At 37.8% G+C, this 20,419-nt stretch overlaps 3 protein-coding genes across 4 annotated transcripts; 1 reads left to right on the top strand and 2 right to left on the bottom strand.

The window, feature by feature from the left end:
• Window positions 1-1,084: 1,084 nt before the first annotated feature.
• elob (elongin B) lies at window positions 1,085-9,811 on the bottom strand. Its single transcript, XM_079831205.1, has 4 exons — window positions 9,702-9,811; window positions 8,442-8,576; window positions 2,369-2,477; window positions 1,085-2,277 (listed from the first exon to the last, which is right to left on the bottom strand). Exons 1-4 carry the CDS (start codon window positions 9,702-9,704, stop codon window positions 2,165-2,167), a joined length of 360 nt encoding a protein of 119 aa, XP_079687331.1. The 5' UTR covers window positions 9,705-9,811; the 3' UTR covers window positions 1,085-2,164.
• A 323-nt stretch (window positions 9,812-10,134) lies between these two features.
• Window positions 10,135-16,316, bottom strand: LOC307135061 (uncharacterized protein). Of its 2 annotated transcripts, none has more exons than XM_079831218.1 (13): window positions 16,122-16,316; window positions 14,830-15,028; window positions 14,661-14,687; window positions 13,976-14,043; window positions 13,790-13,889; window positions 13,603-13,692; window positions 13,419-13,493; window positions 12,113-12,352; window positions 11,867-11,973; window positions 11,608-11,773; window positions 10,874-10,961; window positions 10,745-10,788; window positions 10,135-10,614 (listed from the first exon to the last, which is right to left on the bottom strand). In XM_079831218.1, the coding sequence occupies exons 1-12, from the start codon at window positions 16,208-16,210 to the stop codon at window positions 10,757-10,759; spliced, it is 1,281 nt and encodes a 426-aa protein (XP_079687344.1). In that variant the 5' UTR covers window positions 16,211-16,316; the 3' UTR covers window positions 10,135-10,614; window positions 10,745-10,756. The 2 variants fall into 2 exon arrangements, with proteins under 2 accessions (XP_079687344.1, XP_079687345.1); XM_079831219.1 differs by lacking the exon at window positions 16,122-16,316 and adding an exon at window positions 15,180-15,397.
• Window positions 16,317-17,504: 1,188 nt separating this feature from the next.
• On the top strand, window positions 17,505-20,066 carry LOC307135071 (uncharacterized protein). The gene is made up of 2 exons (XM_079831238.1): window positions 17,505-17,825; window positions 18,019-20,066. The coding sequence occupies exons 1-2, from the start codon at window positions 17,750-17,752 to the stop codon at window positions 19,191-19,193; spliced, it is 1,251 nt and encodes a 416-aa protein (XP_079687364.1). The 5' UTR covers window positions 17,505-17,749; the 3' UTR covers window positions 19,194-20,066.
• The last annotated feature ends 353 nt before the right edge of the window (window positions 20,067-20,419 follow it).

Raw genomic sequence — 20,419 nt, forward strand, 5'->3', positions numbered from 1 at the left:
CAAAGTGTTGTAAAAACTATTATATACTACAATATATTACAATTTACTGTAGTATCTTTACGGTTCAAAAACACTATGGTATTAACTAGAGTAATTTTACTTTAATATACTATAGTATTTTTTCATGTGGGAAATTCATGGAGGACATATATACGTTATATATAATTAGACTTAAGCAATATATTCCTAAAACGAATCTCTTGGCTAAACGTTTATGCACATTTTAGTAATACATAAACCACCACTATTCCGTATGCTTTTTGATAAAATGGCCATAATCAAGTCAATCAAGTTCTTAGTACATTCATAATCAGACGATACGAAAACCACTCGAACCGGGCACTGAATCGTTCAGGTATTGTGAACCGGTTCAACCGATTCACCCAGCTATTACACGTATGTGAATATGTTGTCTTTATTTTGAAAGATGTGTTGTTTGTTTTAATTTATACAGATAAAGAAACTGAAAACGAGTTTATTTGAATTACTTTTGGCTTAGTTTCACATACATAAAGGCCAAATCTCCAGACAGAAACATAAAACACATTTGAATGAATTTCTCAACAAATTCCAACAGTACTTTAAAATGCTTTGTATCTGAAAACACAAAAGCAAGGAAACATTTTGCTGTTCCAATTTTCCTATTTTTAATGTAATTTACTTGTAATGTTATTTCTAGTCATTTTCTCCCCCTTGCCTTTTGTTCTATTATTGGTTGTTATTCTGTTATATTGGAATAATATCTGCATGTTATAAAAAATAAATAAAAAAGACCTCAGTAGCAATACTATTAATAAGCAGACATTGAACATTAAACAAGGAGTGGAAAAGGGCTGATTTTAATTCATTTAAATGCAGTTACAGATACTGCAGCAAGATTTTCTTTTCTGTTTCTAACTTTTTTTTTTCCTTTATCTTTTTGCAAGAGCACTGTGAAGGGAAACTGCCATCACTGAGAAGGATAAGGGTGAGTTTGCAAAAACATTAGGAGCGCCTGTTTGTTTTTGGGATGAAAACACAATGTCAGCGTTCGTGTTAAAGTTAAAACATTCACTTGTTCAAGAAACTGCGCCCAAAGGCTTCATTCGTATTGATCTTTAAATGGTTTACTTGATTCTTTCCACCATTTTAAAATGCCACACACACACACACACACACCCAAAGAAAAAAAAAAACTGGCTAGCATTTACACTCCCCTTTGATTTAAATACAAAATCAGGGAATTAAATGTCAATACTTAAGCTTCCAAACTAATTTTCAAAAAGAAACAAGCTACACTAAGTCCAACACAAAATTGTAAAGAAATGCAAAACACTTCAAGAAGCAACATTGCATGTGGAAAAATGTATTTACAATGAAACCACTGTATGTCAGAATTCACCATAACCATGTGCTGGGAGTTAATCTGCAGGTATAACCTGATGGCATCCATGCCCATTCTGATGTTCAGTAAGTTCCATGTGCATTTACACTAAGTTGGTAACATAAAACGGTTGAGCCTATGGCCTTTTGCGCTCCAATAAAATTATGAAGGATCTAAATAAGAATAATTAGAATATCAATAGTCATTAACACACAACAGTGTACTGTAAATGCAAAGTGGGCATTTGTAAAACCTTACAGCCACTTACACAAACCCACCCCAGCCCTAACAGATCATAACACACAAAAAGCACAAAACGTTTTAACTCTCCAAACATAACATTTGCGTGAATTAAATAAGGAGCACAGGTTTAAATACTCGGATATCTAACCACCTCTGATGGGTGACTAACAAATGAGCAATTCATTCAGAAATGAAGGGAAACATTACCAAATCAAAATGTGCCTGCGCCAAAAGGGGCATTGTGATTGGTGGATTAACCTGTAGATGAGCACTGAGCAGACACTGAATATTGGAAGGGCTTGCGACAATACAGTGAGAGTAAGCTGCTAGTGCTTGATGGGACGTGAGGCATAACAGGGAGAGCGATTCAAATTCTCAGCAAAGTTACAATATCACACAAGATCACTCTCACTCATGCTTCCCCCTTCTTTATAGAACTCGATACACACCACCATCTTAAAACACACGTTTTGCTTGTCCGCTGTTTTGGACACTCTTTACCTCTGCCTTATCCCCCCCTCCCTCCCCCCTCCCAACCCTTTATCTTCGGTTCCTCCTTCACTGCACGGCTTGTTCGTTGGCGGTGCTGCCCGAGTCTTGAGGCTTCATAACATCAGGAAGCTCAGGAGGGCTGGAGAAGGCCTCTATTCTAAGAGGCTCAAAAGCATCATCTGTGATAAAAAAAATAATAAAAAAAAAGACATAGTAAGCAAATCCGAATCACCAAAATACCACAGGCAAGTGTTGGAAACGGGAACTCACCACTGATGCGAAAAGCCAGTCCTACTGTGGCCGGAGCCTGAGGCCTGGCTGTCTGGTTTGTGAAGCCGCAGTCTCCAAGAGTCTTACTATCTTCTAGCAGCATGTCCTCCTGTGGGGCATGGACAGATTGTTTACTAAAGTGCATAATTACTTGAACCACTTCAACTAGTCCATGCTTGATTTATGTGAGGTCATTCCTGATATGCAGCACACTTTCCCACCTTTACGGTCTTAATATGGATGTATATAACATTTAGGTACAGATGTTGTTATCGGTCATCACTATACAAGTCGTTATTTAGGGTTTTTTTGCGCACAAAAACTATTCTTGTCACTCCATAAAGTTATTGTAGAACCACTGTAGTGAGATGGACTTTGTAACGACGTCTTTAGTACCTTTTAAGGGTCTTGAGAGTGAACCGTGCATTGTGCCAATGGAGGCCTTTCAGATCCATCAGATTTCAACTAAAATATCTTCATTTCTGTTCCGAAGATGAACGGAGGTCTTAAGGGTGTCAAACTTTTGGGTGAACTAACCCTTTAATGTGTTTTCTGAATAAAACCGTTCTCTAATATTATTTAAAAAAGGACATTCTATTAAAATTTGTTTTACACTCGTGAAATTCTTACACAGATCACAAAAGGGTTTCTCTTTCCCGTTCAATAAATATGAATGAGTGAGTCTTGAATGTCCAATTCGGCATCTCGTATATAAAACCTGGTCATATCTATTTTCAAAATAATAACTAATAACTCCTTGATTTAAAACTGGATTCACCTCATATAATTTGTTATTTACACATTCATTCCATTCCATTTGCCATTTATTGTAAATGTGCAGGTTCAATATGCTGTTCCTTGCATTTAAAACATTTTCTTTGAAATGCTGTTCAAATTAATTTAGAGGTAAATTATGTAACAATTGCAAATACATTACCAACCAAATAGGGCTGCAACGACGCGTCGACGTCGTCGATGACGTCGACTACGAAAATACGTCGACGTGCGTGAAATGCGTCGACGCGTCTGCGGCACATTATTTACCTTCTAGAATGGAACAGAAGATCTAGAATAATGGCAGCTTCTGCTCCCGGGCATAGTGAATATGATCATTTTTCATATAAAGCCAGACCGCGACATTCAAAAGTGTGGGAGTACTTTAAACAGAAGCCGAATAAAACTGTGCTTTGTTCGCTCTGTAACGCCGGTTTCACACTGCGCGTGGTGGCAGAGCAGAAGCTGTGCGCGTGGAGAGCGGGAGCTTTCACACTGCAGTCAGTGTTGCCAAGTCCGCTTTTTTCCGCGGAATTGGGCTACTTCTACACTGTTGCCGCGGGCTGTGTCTCATGTCCGCGGGTTGAAGCAAAAAAACACACATATTTAACCCCCCGAACGCGATGTTTACCAGAGAACCTCCCCGAAACGCGATTGGGCTTGTTTTGGGCTAGTTTTGAGTAACGAATGGGTGGGTTTTGTTGTGTAAACCTGGCAACCCTGCTGCCTGTCTTCTCTCGCGCAGCTGAACGCGCCACGCGTGTATTGCAACAGACGGTCACATTTTCCTGGGTTCTTCTCCGACCCCAGTACGTCTCGTGCTTTTATTTATTATGGGCTGCATATATCTGCTGTTAATGCGACCTGGTTCCGCTCTGTCCCAAACACATATGCATAATAACTTGTTGTATATAAGTAGTTTACATGATTAAAGTAACATTAAAGTTAAGATATCAAGATTCAAGATTCAAGAGTTTTATTTGTCACATACACAGTTATATACACAATATACAACTGGCAGTGAAATGTAAACAGGTCCGCTCCATGGACAGTGCAAATAACAGTTACAAGAAATTAAATAGAAATAGAATAAAATTAGAATAAAAAGTATTAACATAAGTAGAATTATAAATAAATCAAGTAAAAGATAAAAATAGGAAATAAGATAAAAATAAAAATATAAAAAATATGTGGATGTGATAAGTGAGATAAACTGTAGACTTAAAAATAAGTGGTTAACATAAAATATATAATATGTATATATAAAGAAGTATAATGTGCAAGGTTTATTACAGGTTGTTACGCAGTAACAATAGGGACGTAAAGTGCAGTGCAATTGCAGTATGTGGATGTTAATGTTAAAAGACTGGATGTTTATGTGTGTGCGGGGGTGAAGTGAGTCACGTGACTGAGTTCAGGAGTCTGATGGCCTGGGGGAAGAAACTCCTCCTGAGTCTTTCAGTTTTTGCCATCAGGCTACGGAAGCGCTTACCAGATGGCAGCAGGGTGAAGTGAGAGTTTGCAGGGTGATTAATGTCTCTGATGATTTTAGTAGCTCTACCTCTGCAGCGTTTGGTGTAGATGTCCTGCAGAGACGGGAGAGCTGAGCCTGAGATGCGCTCGGATAAGCGCACCACTCTTTGCAGGGCTTTGCAGTCGTGACTGGTGCTGTTCCCGTACCACGCTGTGATGCACTGAGTCAGGACACTTTCTATCGCCCCTCGATAGAAAGTTTTCAGGATGGCTGGTGAAACCCTGAATTTCCTCAGCTGGCGCAGGTGGTACAGTCTTTGCCTGGCTTTTTTCACCTGTGTCTGGATGTGTGTAGTCCAGGTCAGATCCTCGGAGATGTTCACACCCAGGTATTTGAAGCTGCTCACTCTCTCTACCGGTGTCCCGCTGATCATGAGAGGGGAGTATGACCGATGCTGTCTCTTCCTGAAGTCCACAATCAGTTCTTTGGTCTTGTTAACATTCAGAGAGAGACAGTTGTCCTGGCACCATGATGTCAGTTGCTCCACTTCGTCCAAGTATGCCGTCTCATTGTTGTTGGAGATGAGACCCAGGACAACAGTATCATCAGCAAACTTGATGATCGAGGTGGAGCTGTGTGTGGACAAACAGTCATGGGTGTAGAGAGAGTAGAGCAGGGGACTCAGCACACAGCCCTGTGGAGCTCCAACACTCAGGGTGATGGAGGTGGAGGTGAACTGGCCTACTCTCACCGCCTGGGGTCTGCCAGTGAGGAAATCTTCAATCCAGAGGCAGAGAGAAGAATTCAGGCCTAGATCCAGGAGTTTGTGTGTTAGCTTAATGGGAACTATGGTGTTAAAGGCTGAGCTATAGTCAATAAATAGCAGCCTGACATAGTTCCCACTTTTGCTGTCGATGTGAGTGAGGCAGGAGTGAAGGACGTGAGAAATGGCATCTTCAGTCGATCTATTGGGACGATAGGCAAACTGAAGAGGGTCCAAAGTGTCAGGAATGGAGGAGCAAATGTTGTTTTTAATGAGTCTCTCAAAGACCTTCATGACTAAAGATGTGAGAGCCACTGGACGATAGTCATTTAGGCAAGAGGGTTTACTGATCTTAGGTACAGGGATGATGGAGGATCGTTTGAAGGAGGTGGGGACAACAGATGTAGCAAGGGACTCGTTGAATATGGATGTAAAGAGCCCTGCGAGCTGATCAGCACAGGACCGCAGAACACGACCTGAAATACCATCCGGCCCAGCAGCTTTCCTGACATCCACACGTTTGAGTGCCCTCCGAACCTCGTCCTCCGAGACAGAGATCACGTGACCGTTGCTGCTCTGAGGGACTCTCTCTGACGCGTCACTCGCCGGAGTCGCGCTGCCGCGATTACCATCAAAGCGAGCGTAGAAAGAGTTTAACTCGTTCACCAGTAACGGATCAGCTCTCACCTCTGCAGAGGATTTAGTTCCAAAAGCACAGATGGTTCTCAGTCCCTGCCACATCCGCCGGGAGTCGTTGAGTTGGAAATGAGATTCCACTCGGTCTTTATAGCGGAGTTTTGCGGCTTTAACGGCGCGCCGGAGAGCGTAACATGAAGCTTTGTACTCCCTCATATCCCCCGTTAGGAGACCGGCATTGTAAGCGGTGGTGCGCGAGTTTACTGCAGTGCGAATTGAACTGCCTCTATTGATATTGATAGAGAATTGAACTGCGAATTGATATGCCTCTAGCTTTAATAATTTAAATGTGTCTTTGAAGTTTGGGCAAAAACTTCTGGCAGCTTTAGTCGTTGTTTATGCACATGTATCTTCAAAATAGACGACTAGTTATACATTAACACTATGCTGAAAGCTCCTGTATGTGAACCTTTTGCAGATAAATACAAGTGCATTTTCGTTTACTATTGACACAAATCAATAAGTAAATCATACTCAACTATTATAGTAAACAACGTTTCCTAATTAGGCCTACTCTGTATACATTTTATGATGAATAGTATCATTATATATTATGTTTAAAAAGCTTCTTTTGTTCATATATTTCATTATAAAATGGCATACTATGTACACTACCCTTCCTGAAATACAATTAATATTGTCATCATTCATTGATTTCATGTTAAAATAATATACAAATTCACTACCCTCTTTGAAATACAATAATCAGTAAAAAAGAATAATAAGATTAATCTGGAAAATAATCGTTAGATTAGTCGACTAATCGAAAAAATAATCGTTAGATTAGTCGACAGAAAAAATAATCGTTAGTTGCAGCTCTACAACCAAATATAAACATCTTTATTCACATATTTTTATATGAGCAAATGATAACTGGGCTACTCGCGGTGACACATAGGCCTATGCAACAAATGACCTTAAAGCATTTTACATGCTCATTACTCAATTAATTATACTTGGTGTTAGTTTTCAAGAGTAATGTTTTTTTCTCCCACAAAAGTTATCAGTACATCGCAAAGAGAAACATGGACTGCAAACACATTACCAACCAAACAAAAAACACATTTTTATGAGTGTTGTCACGAGTCGCTCTCTCATTGATAAACCTGATGATTTTGGAGTTAATTATGTAAAATACAATTTATCATTGTGCAAAAAAAACCAGAAAGCACAAGCATTTGTGTCAGGTTGTTATGATGTAGTGCTAAATATAACGGTAGAGTTGAGTGTGTATTACGATCCGCTGGGACACGATATGAGATCCACCAATTAGAGAGGTTCCCGAATCTGAATTGATTTTTTGATTGGATAAAATGAATGGAGAACCTCTCGTTTTTCCATAGTTGCGCAGTCATTTTCGTGAGTATCGGCCCCTATGTCCTGACACACTACAGTACGCCTATAATAAGTGTTTATATTCAGACTATTTCAGACCAGGTGGGATGGAGTAGGCCAGTACCTGTGTGACTCGTCGTCATGCACATAAACAAAACTGTATGCGTCTTGCGAAAGGAAATTGTAGCCGGTGCAACTTATCGCGGTTTATTAACTGCTAGAGTGCCAAAAGTTACAGTGTACCTTTAAGTTTTTCACTTTCCATTCTGTTAATTTCAATCACATTAATAAAACCCTCAGCTTTAATTTGTGAGTTTTTTTATTTTATTTTAGCTCAAGGGGTTTTAGCTATTATTAGCAAAGGATTTTATTAATTCTGTGATCGTTTGTGGCATTAATTGGTTTGGGGTCGGTAAGAGTTTAGTAATGTTTTTTTGAACAAAAATGTTATTTGATCAAAAATGCAGTAAAAACAGCAATATTGTGAAATATTATTACAATTTAAAAAACTTTTTTTTTAAACTATTTTTTTATAATACATATTAAAATGGATTTTATTCCTGTGATGTCAAAGCTGAATTTTCAGCATCATTACTCCAGTCTTAAGTGTCACATGATCCTTCAGAAATCAGTCTAATATGATTGATCAAGAAACATTTCTTCTTATTATTAATGTTGACAACTGTTGTGCTGCTTAATATTTTTGTGAAAACCGTGAAACATTTTTTAGGATTCTTTGATGAATAGAAAGTTCAAAAGAACAGCATTTATCTGAAATAGAAATCTTTTGTAACATTAAATGTCTTTACTTCCACTTTTGATCAATTGAATGCATCTCGGCTGAATAGAAGTACTAATTCCTTAAAAAAAAAAAAAAAAAAACTTACAAAATCAAAAGTACATAACTTGCCATGATTTTATTTCTTCATAACAGTAATGAGCCAACTAAATACAACCTTCAGGCTGTAAGTGAGATGTAAAATGATTGACTTATACATCAATGAATAATAATAATAACTTTCTTTGTTGACCTTATAAAGCCTCTGATCCTCTGGTGCTCGCTTTAGGATGCCCTCGACAATCCGCTTCAGCTCGTAGACTGTGGTAGACTCCTTCGCATCTGTGAAGATGGTTGTCTTGTGACGTCTGATCATCAAAAAGACATCCTGAAGAGAAAACAAAAAGTCAGGCAAGCAACTATTAATCCCATCTCATTATCAACTCATCTATGCAGAGTTATCACAGTATCAACTCATGGCTCAAAAACCTAACAGAGCATTTCTTGTCCTTCACAAAAAGGGAAGGGGAAAAAAGGGAAGCATCAATTATATTGGGAAAATAATCCTGAACACCGAAACTGTTACATAATAACAAAAAAACTAACCTCAATATCTCTTACCCTAAAGCTGTTTGCAATTTACAAGTGAAACAACCAGTGGCTTTCAAACTAAATAGTGAAAAGAAAAGCAGATGGTGAACAGCTGAGATGTGTCAACTAAGTTACACAACTGCAAAGCTCTCTACAAATAAAACGCCGACAGCTGCAGTTGTGTTAAGTTGTCTTAGTTACTGGCAACACCTAGGAAATGTAGCGCTTTGTTGTTCACTGATAAAATCTAACGTTAGCCAGCATTACGGAGATGTGCAATATCGGTGACACTAACGTTAGAGCGGCTAAACAAAAGTATATCGAGCCGACGCCAGGTTGGCGCAAGTTATTTTTTAAAAATGGACGTACAAACTGGAGCTAGTAACGATGGCAGGCTAGATACATGTAACAGTTAGAAACCAATCTGCGATCGAAAGTCCTTTACCTTTCATCTACTTTGGTATGTGGCTAGATAAAATCACTAACGTTAGATGACCATCTGAAAGGCACAGCCCAGAATGATCAATGACAGGATCGGCCCGTTCCTACATTACAGCTCCGAGCTGTCATGAAATCAACACCGCGATCAACAGCCCCGTTTCTGCTACAGGGACTGCGCAACGCTCGTCCAAATAAACAATACAAAACTGATTGTCCATCGATTCTTCACATTGGCTGACCGTCCGTCGTCGAGCGCGATTTAGCGACAAAGTTACACAATAAACAGGGCGGATTTAGCTGGGAACGTTAGCCGGGCTGCTAAAAATATTGCGAAACAAAGAGGTCTGTGAAAAGGCTACGTTTACACACGCTAGCCGCTTCATCCGGCAGCTAGTTTGCTTTAAAACGTTCACAGTTGCGTTTTCAAATTCCAAAGCGAATAAATACATTTGATCTGGGCTCCATTTGCTTGCTCACTCACCATTTCTCTACGACTGTTTCGCTGACTTCTTCCACTATCCCACGCTGCACTGCGGAAATCAAAGCGCTCGAGCCAGTCCTCCACAATCCCAGATGTCTTTGCGCGAGCAGCGTGAACTCTTTTCTGTGCCGGAGACCGTCGCGCTCTAGTGGCCTCACATAATTCATTAAAATTGGTCACAAAGCATTTTAATTATATTTTCCAACTATTTAAGTGTACAGTTGAGCTATTCCAGTGAGAACGAATCTTAGTGCGTACAGTATTTGTGCTTGAGATTGAAATGTATGATGTAGCAATAACATCTGAGATTGCTTAATTAGAAAAGGATATTAAAATACGTTTGGCTATTAAGTGTACATTCTAGAAAGTATTTAGGACGGTGTAGCTTGGACATATAAATGGACATTAAAAACACACAGACAGACATCAAAATAAGTATAAACAATTTATTCTCACTGCTGGAATAAACTTGGTTGAGTTAATGTTATAAAAAGGTTAATTAATAATAATAATAAAACATTTGTCAGTCATATGCACACTTAATTTCAGACCCCCACAATATCCGTTAGGATTCCATTAGGAATATTTGTGGCATCATCAGATTATAATGGCATAGATGATCTTTTGCTGACTCAGTCTGGTTGAATCAGTTATTTACAAACACTACAAATGACCAAAGTCTTTGTATTTTAGTAGTTTATTTTACAGTTAATACTATTCTCTTAAATACCTTTAATGGTATTTATTCACAATGCTGCATAACATTTCAATATGAAAAAAAAAATCACAAACAACACATCAGTCTGGGTCTAAATGGACTTTAACATGTCATTATTTTCCATCCCTTCATCCATGTGGTCTGTACGGAGCTTCTTCCTCACGGGACCTTCAGTTTGAAGTCACACACCAGCCACTATAGCAACAGAGGAAACAAAGTAAAACTGCTGAATATGTGGTAGTAGTGCATTTTCCGGTTTATAAAATGTAATGGCAAGATATAAAATCAGAAAACAAATAAAGTACTACTGTTAATTCACACTCACTAATTTATTGCCTTATGAAACGACAATGTAGTCCGCTGATTCTCCTGTGTTAACAGCATTTAAATGATAGTGAGCACAGATGTGAAGGAAAAGTAAACAGAGATTTGGACATGAGGTTTTCATACTCACGGAATATTTGTTTTAGTGCCTCAATTTCTTTGAAAGGGTTTGGTTTCTGTATTTTGAAAGTGTACTTTGCAAGGTCATCTTCACTGAGCTTGATTGAAAAACAAAACACACACTCAAATTTAATAATATACTTTATGCATACAGTACCATTCAAAAGTTTGAGGTCAGTAGAAACTGATTAGAAAGAAATGAACATTTATGCTACAAAATATTTTACTTCCAAGTAGTTGCAGTTCTTTTGAACTTGATGAAAAAACATAAATCAATCAAGTTTCTACAAAATAGTATTACTTTAATGTTTATTTAAACTCTTGTCAATGTTTCTTGAGCAGCATGTCATTATATTAGACTGATTTCTGACACTGAAGACTGAAGACTAAATATATTGAAACAGAAAACACATTTTACGTAGTAATATTTCACAATGTTACTGTTTTACTGTATTTGAGCATAAGAGACTTCTTTCAAAAACTTTTTAAAAATATTTCCGGCCCCAAAGTTTTGAACAGTATATTCATAATTATTATGTTGTGGAAACATGTGTAGAGTCACAAAACTAATCTTTACTAACCATCGCATTTCTCCATTCCTAAACTAAATGACTAAAATTGCAGTGCAATTCTGCTCCTGATTCTTGACATAATCATAACCAATAATCATTTGTATTTGGGCTGCCAGTGTGAACAAAGCAGCTGCAAATGTCACAGTAACATTTCAGGAAATACAATACATACTGGCTGATCTCTGGGTGATGTATAAGGTCTAGTTCCCACACTGCGATGAAGGGACAGAGGTCGGTGTTTGGTTTCTGGGTGCACACTGCAGTTGAAGCGCAGCACGCTGACAGGCAAATGAACATGCCAACTGTCTGAATGCTTCTTCACCAGATTTTCCACCATACTGCATCACAAAACATAACAGTATCACAAATGTTTCAAACTAACTCCAGGCTCTGAAACATGGTGATTTATGTCCAAACAATCCCAAACTCACTTGACAATGTGGTATTGTGTGTGAGGCTCAAGCTGTGAAGCCTGGTGATGCCGAGAGACGAGGGAAATGTCCTTTATCATCAGAATATTATTGAGTGCTCTGTTAACCTTGACAAAAATAAGCAAAATGGGAGATCACCACAAATAAACTGCACGGAGACATTTTAGAAACATTTCAGCACATTTCAATAAAGAAAAATACAATTTAATATTATAAATAAAAAGCAAATCATAATGTAGGACTTACCGTTCTGACCTGAATCCCTCTGGCCCCCCAAGGTGTAAGAAATCCCAGAGGAAAACCATATCGGGAAATGGCATCACACATAAGCAGGGCAATGGAATCCGAATTAGGCTTTTCCGATGGAAAGATTTCAATCCACTTGGTGTAATAGTCACAGATGACCACAATGTGGCTATAGGGGCCTTTGCTTTCTTGAAATGGCCCTGTAACATCTATACTCAGCCATTGCCATCTTTCTGTCACCTGAAAAGTAGAGACATTAAAGTACTAGAAGACCAGAGGTTAAAGTTAAAAACTATTTTAAGCCACATTTTAAATTACTTGTACAGCCGTGGCACACCAAACCAACATCAAATTACCATTGACAGAAGCCGACTGTAAAACAGTTTCCATTGCAGTTTTGCGAAAATTACCTTTTTCGAATTGCCTGAAAAATACACCTCAAGCGAGCGTAACATTTTTTTTTTTGTGATATACGGGAGTTTTTGCGAAATTTACGCGTTTCCATTGGGCGTATTTGAAGGGTAATAGAAACGTGGCTTGTGTTGTCGCCGCACGTCGGCATCATCTGGGACAAAAAGCTGAACTTGAACACACCAAACGGACTAAAGGCAACTGCCAAATGGCATGCGTGTTCTGCATCTGCGTGTAAGGAAATAACTGTCGATATCATCAGGTATCAATAGTCTATATTTGTCATTCAAAAAGTTTGCAGATATACAATCCATATACAAAGCAGCGCTTGCTTACCATTTTGAATATCAATCATGCCTATTACTTGCTTATTATTTTACTTATTAACTTGTTTGCCTTATTGAATCAATTTCCTGTTATCACTGCAAAACTGCTTTGAAACAATCTGTTTTGTATAAAACGCTATATAAATAAAGGTGACTTGACTTTCTTCATTACAGTTGGCTCATGTTATGAAAATATTTACATTGGAATGCTCAGGAAAGATGAGGTAAAATTAGAACAGCCTTCCATCTGTACCATATTGACTTTGCTTGCTTTTATCACTTTCACTTTTATTCTCATACTCGTTTGCTAAACTGAACACCAAACAGAGTGATCTCTCACACCAATGGACTCGATGCCGATTCAACATTCTGAATCGGAAGCACAGCCAGCAACGCGTGGAACACACTGCAAAAACAAGCCCGACAGACGCTCACTGACGACCCAAAGGCTTGGTGTGTCATGGCCTTCACAGAAAGGAAGCATTTACTTTCATAACCAATTTCAAGTCTTCATAAAGAGAAATACCACTGTAACAGAAAATGTATATGCAAATCAGTAAGAGGCATACCCTGATAAACGGTGTGTTTGGATTTTCAGGCTTGTCAAGAGGTGCATCACCATGAGCAACATCATTTCCAGGATCCTGCATGTAAAAAAAGAAAGAAGCTAAAACACCTTTCAGGAGATTTCCAGATCTGTCAGGCTTAAGTTTTTACTTTTTACAACCTGAAAAATTGTAAAGATCTACATACACTAGTGTCATCATCCTCATCCTCATCATCATCATCATCCTCTTCCTCATCATCATCATCACCCTCCAACAGCTTCATCCAGTTAAAGCTCTGTGAAAACACATTGTGTGGCGTATAATGTACAAGTGTATAACATGCTCATCAATCAGAAGCGTAAAAACAAAACAAAAAACAAACAATTATGAACCTGCGGTTTGCAGTAGTCATCGTGAAAGCTGCCAGCATGAAAAGAGCCCCGGTTGGAACCATCAGAATCCACAGTCACGCGAACAAACTTTCCCTGAAGCCTACCAAACCATGGCCGAGAGATGTTAAGTAGTAAAAGACAGGATTATTTATTTGACAAATATGAAATAAATGGCAAATACACTACCGTGGTATTACTGGCGCTGACACTGGGGTTGGTTTTGGTTTGATAGGCACTTCAACAGGCTTACGATTCTGGTTTTAAAAATGATAATAAAAGATAAAAAAGACTACCTAAAACAATGGTTCTCAACTGGCTTTATTTTGAGGACACAGATTTTACACTGGACATCAAGCGGTGTCCCAAATAAAGCAGCAGGGATTCCCAAATCTTTGACCTAAACATTTTCTTGAAGTACCACCATTAAGGTCATTTTTAACAACACATTGGTTAATGGACCCATTACATGTGTAAGTGTTTAATTTTGATTGCAAGTGTTTTATTTGTTTTTATTTTGTAATTATTTATTGTTATTTTATATGTTTATGATTTAATTGATTATCAGCTTTTCATCAATTCAGGAATCCCCTGCAGTTCCCCCACACAGCCCAGTTTGGGAAGCCCCTCAATAGAGCATGAATAAAAACATAAATGTAAATATAATCAAAGTCAAACACTGAAGTTTATTAATATTATCACAAACTGCATAAGCCCAACAATATGCAAAACTATTATCAACATAAAGGCTGAAGAGGAAAAACTACAACTTTGGTTTATTTAGAATTGTACCGAACCACCGTTTCTGGAAAATTAGCAACTAAAACTTGTACTTGATATGAAGAGCGATTCCTCTCTAACCTCCAATACATACCAGAGATCGTCTCTTGACAGCTGGTACCTGGGTGTAATGATTTAAAAAGAAAAGTAAAAATTAAAAAGAAAGGAAAGGGAGATATGCAGTATGAAACAGCAACACAAGAAATATGCACATATAACAACTACAACATTTTAAAGACGTTCAAAGGACTGTTTGGACTTGCCTTCCACTGGAGATGTTTAGGGAAATTAAAGATAGTCGGGACAGCATTTTTTCGCAATCGTTTGTGGCTGCCCACTTGTTCAAAGCAGTCCTTCTCAAAATGATCCGAGCACAGGACTGAATTTCCAGTTGGCCACCAGTTCTGCCATCTCATACGACGGAGCCACTCTCTCACTCTCAAGCCATCAGCTAATGGGAACCTGAATGAATGAACAGACACACACGCGTCGTGTTAATGCATGCGTGACAAAACTGTACAAATGTTGGACAAATATGCGTGTATATTTAAACATGACACGTGTTTTGCAGGGTTGTCAGAAAATGTACTAATATGAGATATATACAACTTACTTGTGAAAAGAAAATTCGCCCCTGTTGTATGCCTCTTTATACTCTCTATCTGAACGCTTCTTACACTTATAAGCCGAACACACTGGCATTTTATTTTACAGATACAGAATTTATTCAACTTCAATGCAATTCAACACTATACATTACAGACATCAGAGAGCGTATTTAGTATTTCCGAAAACTGTTCTTCGGGTGGGATTTTGTACACATTGAATGCTGAGAGTACTGACACCTACCGGGCACTTCTAATAATCTCCGTTGCTGTCTGTTCTGCTCTTTTGTACTCTGTTATTTTCAAGCTCTGGTTAGCTTAAACAAAATATACTGAACCCATCAACCCTTAGTTGCATCGGAGTTTGTGTCAATCGAAAATAATCTTAAAAGCGTTCACTTATGTCGGAATGTGAATCTCTAAAATGTAATACAAGGACGTTAGGTTTTAGACTATTTTTGCGTATTTCGATAGCTTGAGCCTAGATCTGCAGTGAACAAAAATGATAACTCTCCTATTAAAATTGCATCTACGCAATTATAACAAAATACAGAAAGTTTTTTTTTCTTCAACGACCCAGTAAACAAATTAACGTTAGTTGAGTGAATGACGCACTCATTGCGCACAAATAGACATTTAATTTTTCTTGTACCAGTAAATTAATCTATTTGGTGAATCATAGATTGAAAAGATTCGAGTCACCGGAATAAATTAAAACCCCCACCGCGAAGTAAGAGCTCCTCAAAAATGCAACGCACATGCCAACGTTGTGATGACAACAGTCCCGTAGATGTTTACCATTACTATACTTGATATGTTTGTCAAAACTATGGCGTGTCAAATTAGAAACTAACTTTACACAATATTAAAACAGCTGTTTTTAGGTGTGTGTGTGTGTGTATTTTGATTAGGGGACTTTACATCTGAGGTTGACTTGCAACAAAACTTACGTGTGAAAAGAAAACTCGCCCCTTTTGTATGCCTCTTTATATAATCCATCAGAGCGTTTCTTGCATTTATAAGCTGAACAAACGGGCATTTTTCAATCAGAATGTGTTACAGCTCCATTCAATTCCACCAGTTACGTCGCATTGGGCAACAGCAGAAGGCTGTCTGTTTTGTATTTCCGGATGTTGTGGTTCACTGAGAGACGCATTACCGCCATCTACCGTACATTGTATGTTATGGCAGTCAGCGAGTTGTGAACAAAACCTTGATTGCAAGGTTCTAGATTCTAGAATAACATCGGCTTGAATTGTGTTTTTTGTAAAGACAGAAAAGAGAGCATTGTCCCTTTATTTTTATGATGGTGGCTTTTTTTTTTTGTTGGTTAAAAAGAATACAAACTTGAAATGCAACTGAGAAAAAGACGTTTTATTTTTCTATGATAACGATGTTTCATTTAAAATATGGCATAGCTATGCACTTATTATACATGGACAATACAAAATAATTTTACCTGTTTTAAAATAGAAATACCATACTTTAAAAGCAATAGGAAATGACTGTAAAGCCTTAAATCTTCTATTCTTATTAAATCTTATGATCAATTTCTATTACTTTCTATTCATTTTCTCTTCTATTAACATTCTTATGTTTATCACTGTATTTGATTTGTTATGATTGATATTCTTCATGGCCGCCTTTGATTATATGTTTAAAATGTGTTTCATCTTTGTGGCCAAATTACATCTGGCCCAGTTGTGGCCCACATCTCCCACATTACTTCTGTCCTGAGTGTGGTTGAGTCATCCCAGGCTCAGTTCTGGCAGCGGCAAAGGTCACATGGGTCACATATCTGGGCCACAACTCACACTAAAACCGGCTTGATGTGTGTGGGCCAGATATACGGCCCATATGACCTTTGCCACTGCCAGAACTGAGCCATAAGTGCCATAGTTGGCCCAGATGAGGCCAGGATATGTGTGATCTGAAACTGTATAGTACATATGAATTTCACAGACTTGTTATTTATGAATTTATGAAAAGGCTGCATTGTGTAATCATTTACATTGTTTACATTATAGTGTCTTTTATAGAAATGCTGTATTGTAGTTTCTTTTGTTTTTATCTATTTGTATATGTTTCTTTTTCTCTTTTTAATGTATGTTGCATGTCATGTCTGTGCCTTCTGAATGGACCATGAGTCTAGAAATAAAGTTGAAAGTTGATGATGATCAAAATATTGTTTAAATAACAGTATAGTTAAAATTGTATTTTTTAAATAAGCCAGTAGAACAGACTTTCTTACGAGTAAAATACATAAATAATAGAAGAAAATTAAGTTTGTTCTTTTCATGTCCACACTCCAGTCCAGTTAGTGGCAGTAATGCGTCAAAAGGGGGCTTGCCAACCAAGAAGACGATGACAACAACGCAACCCAGGAGCCTAAATGACAGCTATATCCCTGGATACAAACGTAAAACAAATATTTTAGTCAAACGTCTTTTAAGTTCATAGTTGAAGGATACGAATTCATATGAAATACAATAAAACGATTGCAATATTACCGTCATCTTAGACGTAACGTCGTTTCCAAACAAGAAGAAATATCTCGAGGTGATATGTAACTTTTAAGATGATGTTTATTAAAGAGGAGAGTGAGGACACGTGTGATCCTGAAACCTGCATGATACAAAATGAGCAACAAGGAGGTGGGTGTCTATTCTTGACTGTATTTTTTTAAATAATTTTTCCTGTGCATTAAGGTGACAACTTCAGACAGCTATTCAGATTCAGTGTGTAGTTATAGAAATCATAACAGCTGATTATAAAGAGATGAAGCAAATAAATAACTACAAAATGATCATAAATTGATTTTGCATTTGTCCCGTGTTGTCATTTCAGGCCAGATGGATGTGAAAGAGGAAAGGCAAGATCTGAATGAAGTGGATGAGAAACATCAGCATGAATTAAAATTCTCACAAAGTAGCATTCAAAAAATAGTCAAAAAGCCTTTCACCTGCTCTCTGTGTGGAAAGCGTTGCGCCCATAGAGGCCATCTCAACGATCACATGCTAACGCACACCGGAGAGAAGCCATTCTCGTGCCCTCAGTGTGGAAGGAGATTCTCACGCAGAAGAAACCTCAATGATCACATACTGATTCACAACGAGGAGAAACCTTTCGTCTGTCCTCAGTGTGGAAAGAGTTACAAACGTAACGAACACTTTAAGAGTCACTTACTGAGTCACAATGGAGGCAAGCCCTTCACCTGCTCTCAGTGTGGAAAGAGTTTCAGTTATAAAAGAAGCCTTAATGACCACATAAAAATCCACACTGGAGAGAGTCTTCACACGTGCCTTCAGTGCGGGAAGAGGTTTGTAAATAATGGACACCTTAAGGAACACACAAAAATCCACACCGGAGAGAGACCTTTTACCTGTCCTCAGTGTGGAAAGCGCTTCATGAGTAAACGAGATGTTACTTATCACATGAGAATTCACACCCAAGAAAAGCCTTTTAAATGCCATCAGTGTGGAAAGGGTTTCGCATGGTCAAGCTGTCTGAAAATTCATATGCGCCACTCTCACTCCGAAGAAAGGGAGTTTACCTGTGAGTACTGCAATAAAAGATTTGTTTTGGAGTCATACCTAAAGAGACACCTGAAAATTCATCGAAACGAGAAACCTTATGTCTGTTCTGTTTGTGGAAAAAGCTTTTTATGGCATCTGTGTTTCAAAGCGCACCAGAAGATACACGATAGTGTGAAAACCCACGTGTGCTCGGAGTGCGGGAGAGCCTTTACTAGAGCCGACTATTTGACAAAACACCAAAAGGTCCACACGGGAGAACGACCGTACACATGCTCATATTGTGGAAAGACTTTCAGTAAGAAAGCAAACCTGAGAGAACATGTACGACTGCACACTGGAGAGAAGCCGTACACTTGCGCTCAATGTGGAAGCAGTTTCACCTCAGCTAAAGGTCTAAGCTATCACAGAGAAAAGCAGTGTTCTCAAATCACACCGAATTCATGTTCTGTTGAAATCAATACAGTGTCAGAATTGGCCAGAGATTGAGTTTTCTGCCTAAAGATCTATCGCATCTACCTTTAGTGGGGAATAATCTGTCATTCAAATGTAAATGGAAGAAGAAAGTTTGTGCATTTAGTCATTTTTCAAAGAAAGTGTAGTCACCATGAAATCAAAATGGACAATTATTGTTATTTTATGGAATATTGCAGTATTTATTATAAATTATTTATTTCTTTAATCAAAATAACTAATTGTGCAGCGACATCACATTCTCTGATGACATGTTTACTGGTGTGAGGCTGGGACAACCTGTCACTTCACAGGAGATCGACCAATAGCAAACCGAAAAACTCGGATATACACAATAGGGAAGTAAAGACTATCACAACTTCCGTTTCATGCTGACTTTAAGAGAAAGAAATGAAATCAAAGTTGTCAGAGTGGGGTATGAATCATTGTACAATTTTTATCATGTGTCTATATACTTAGAGCCAAGCATATAGCTGCCTGGAGGAATACACTAAAAGTCATTTATTTTTTTTATGAATTTTATTCCTTGTCAAAATAGCCTATATATATTATCCATTGTGGTGATTCAACCAATCAAATTAAAAGACCTTACTACGGTAGCTGTATTAAAAAGAATATACTATGCATTATTGTGAGATTCTAAAGCATGTAAGAAACTAAAAACCTAAACAAACACAATTTTAATGTGATTATCTTTATCTGTACCTTCATTTTATTCCCCTTTTTTCTTCATTTTTTTTGTGCTTCTTTTTTATGAAACTAAATATAAATCAATGTAATGTAAGTATGATTACTCGTACTTTGGCATGTTGCACGTGCATATTGTAATTTCACATTGTGTTTGTAAATGCTTAATGTTCTGTAATAAAAAACATTAGAATGAAACGTATAGCGTGTTTGGTCCATGCTAACAATAGGTGGCGGTAATGCGCTGGTTTTCGAGCCGCTGTTAAACGAAAGAAAAGAAGAGTATACCCTAATCCTAATATAAAATCTAAAAGACGTATATTACCACCATACTATTAGCTCATTGTAGAAAGAGATTAATTAAGATTAAGCCCTCTAATTAGATTTTTTTTTGTCAAGAAAAGGGGGAATGAGCCAGAACCATGCAGAATAAAAAATGAAGAACAAGCAGTTGGTGTCCATTCTTAGTTTTTCTTTTTTTATGGCACCAAAGCTTCAGGCAGCTCACCAGATTCAATGTCTAGTGTTATTAAAATAACAACAACAACAATAAT

The sequence above is a fragment of the Gobio gobio genome (assembly GCF_949357685.1).
Source record: "Gobio gobio genome assembly, chromosome: 1".
Taxonomy (NCBI): Eukaryota; Metazoa; Chordata; class Actinopteri; order Cypriniformes; family Gobionidae; genus Gobio; species Gobio gobio.

Bases quoted from the DNA above. Each gene is read 5' to 3' on its own strand.
- elob (XM_079831205.1), bottom strand. The intron at 2,478-8,441 runs GTCAACAAAGAA...CATGCCCCACAG, and splicing joins AGGATCAGAGGCTTTATAAG to GAGGACATGCTGCTAGAAGA. The intron at 2,278-2,368 runs GTGAGTTCCCGT...TTTTTATCACAG, and splicing joins ACTGGCTTTTCGCATCAGTG to ATGATGCTTTTGAGCCTCTT.
- LOC307135061 (XM_079831218.1), bottom strand. From the start codon at position 16,210: ATGCCCGTTTGTTCAGCTTATAAATGCAAGAAACGCTCTGATGGATTA. The intron at 13,890-13,975 runs GTAGTGTATTTG...ATGGTTTGGTAG, and splicing joins TCAGCGCCAGTAATACCACG to GCTTCAGGGAAAGTTTGTTC. The intron at 13,494-13,602 runs GTATGTAGATCT...TTTTACATGCAG, and splicing joins ATGAGGATGATGACACTAGT to GATCCTGGAAATGATGTTGC.
- LOC307135071 (XM_079831238.1), top strand. From the start codon at position 17,750: ATGATGTTTATTAAAGAGGAGAGTGAGGACACGTGTGATCCTGAAACC. The intron at 17,826-18,018 runs GTGGGTGTCTAT...TTGTCATTTCAG, and splicing joins ACAAAATGAGCAACAAGGAG to GCCAGATGGATGTGAAAGAG.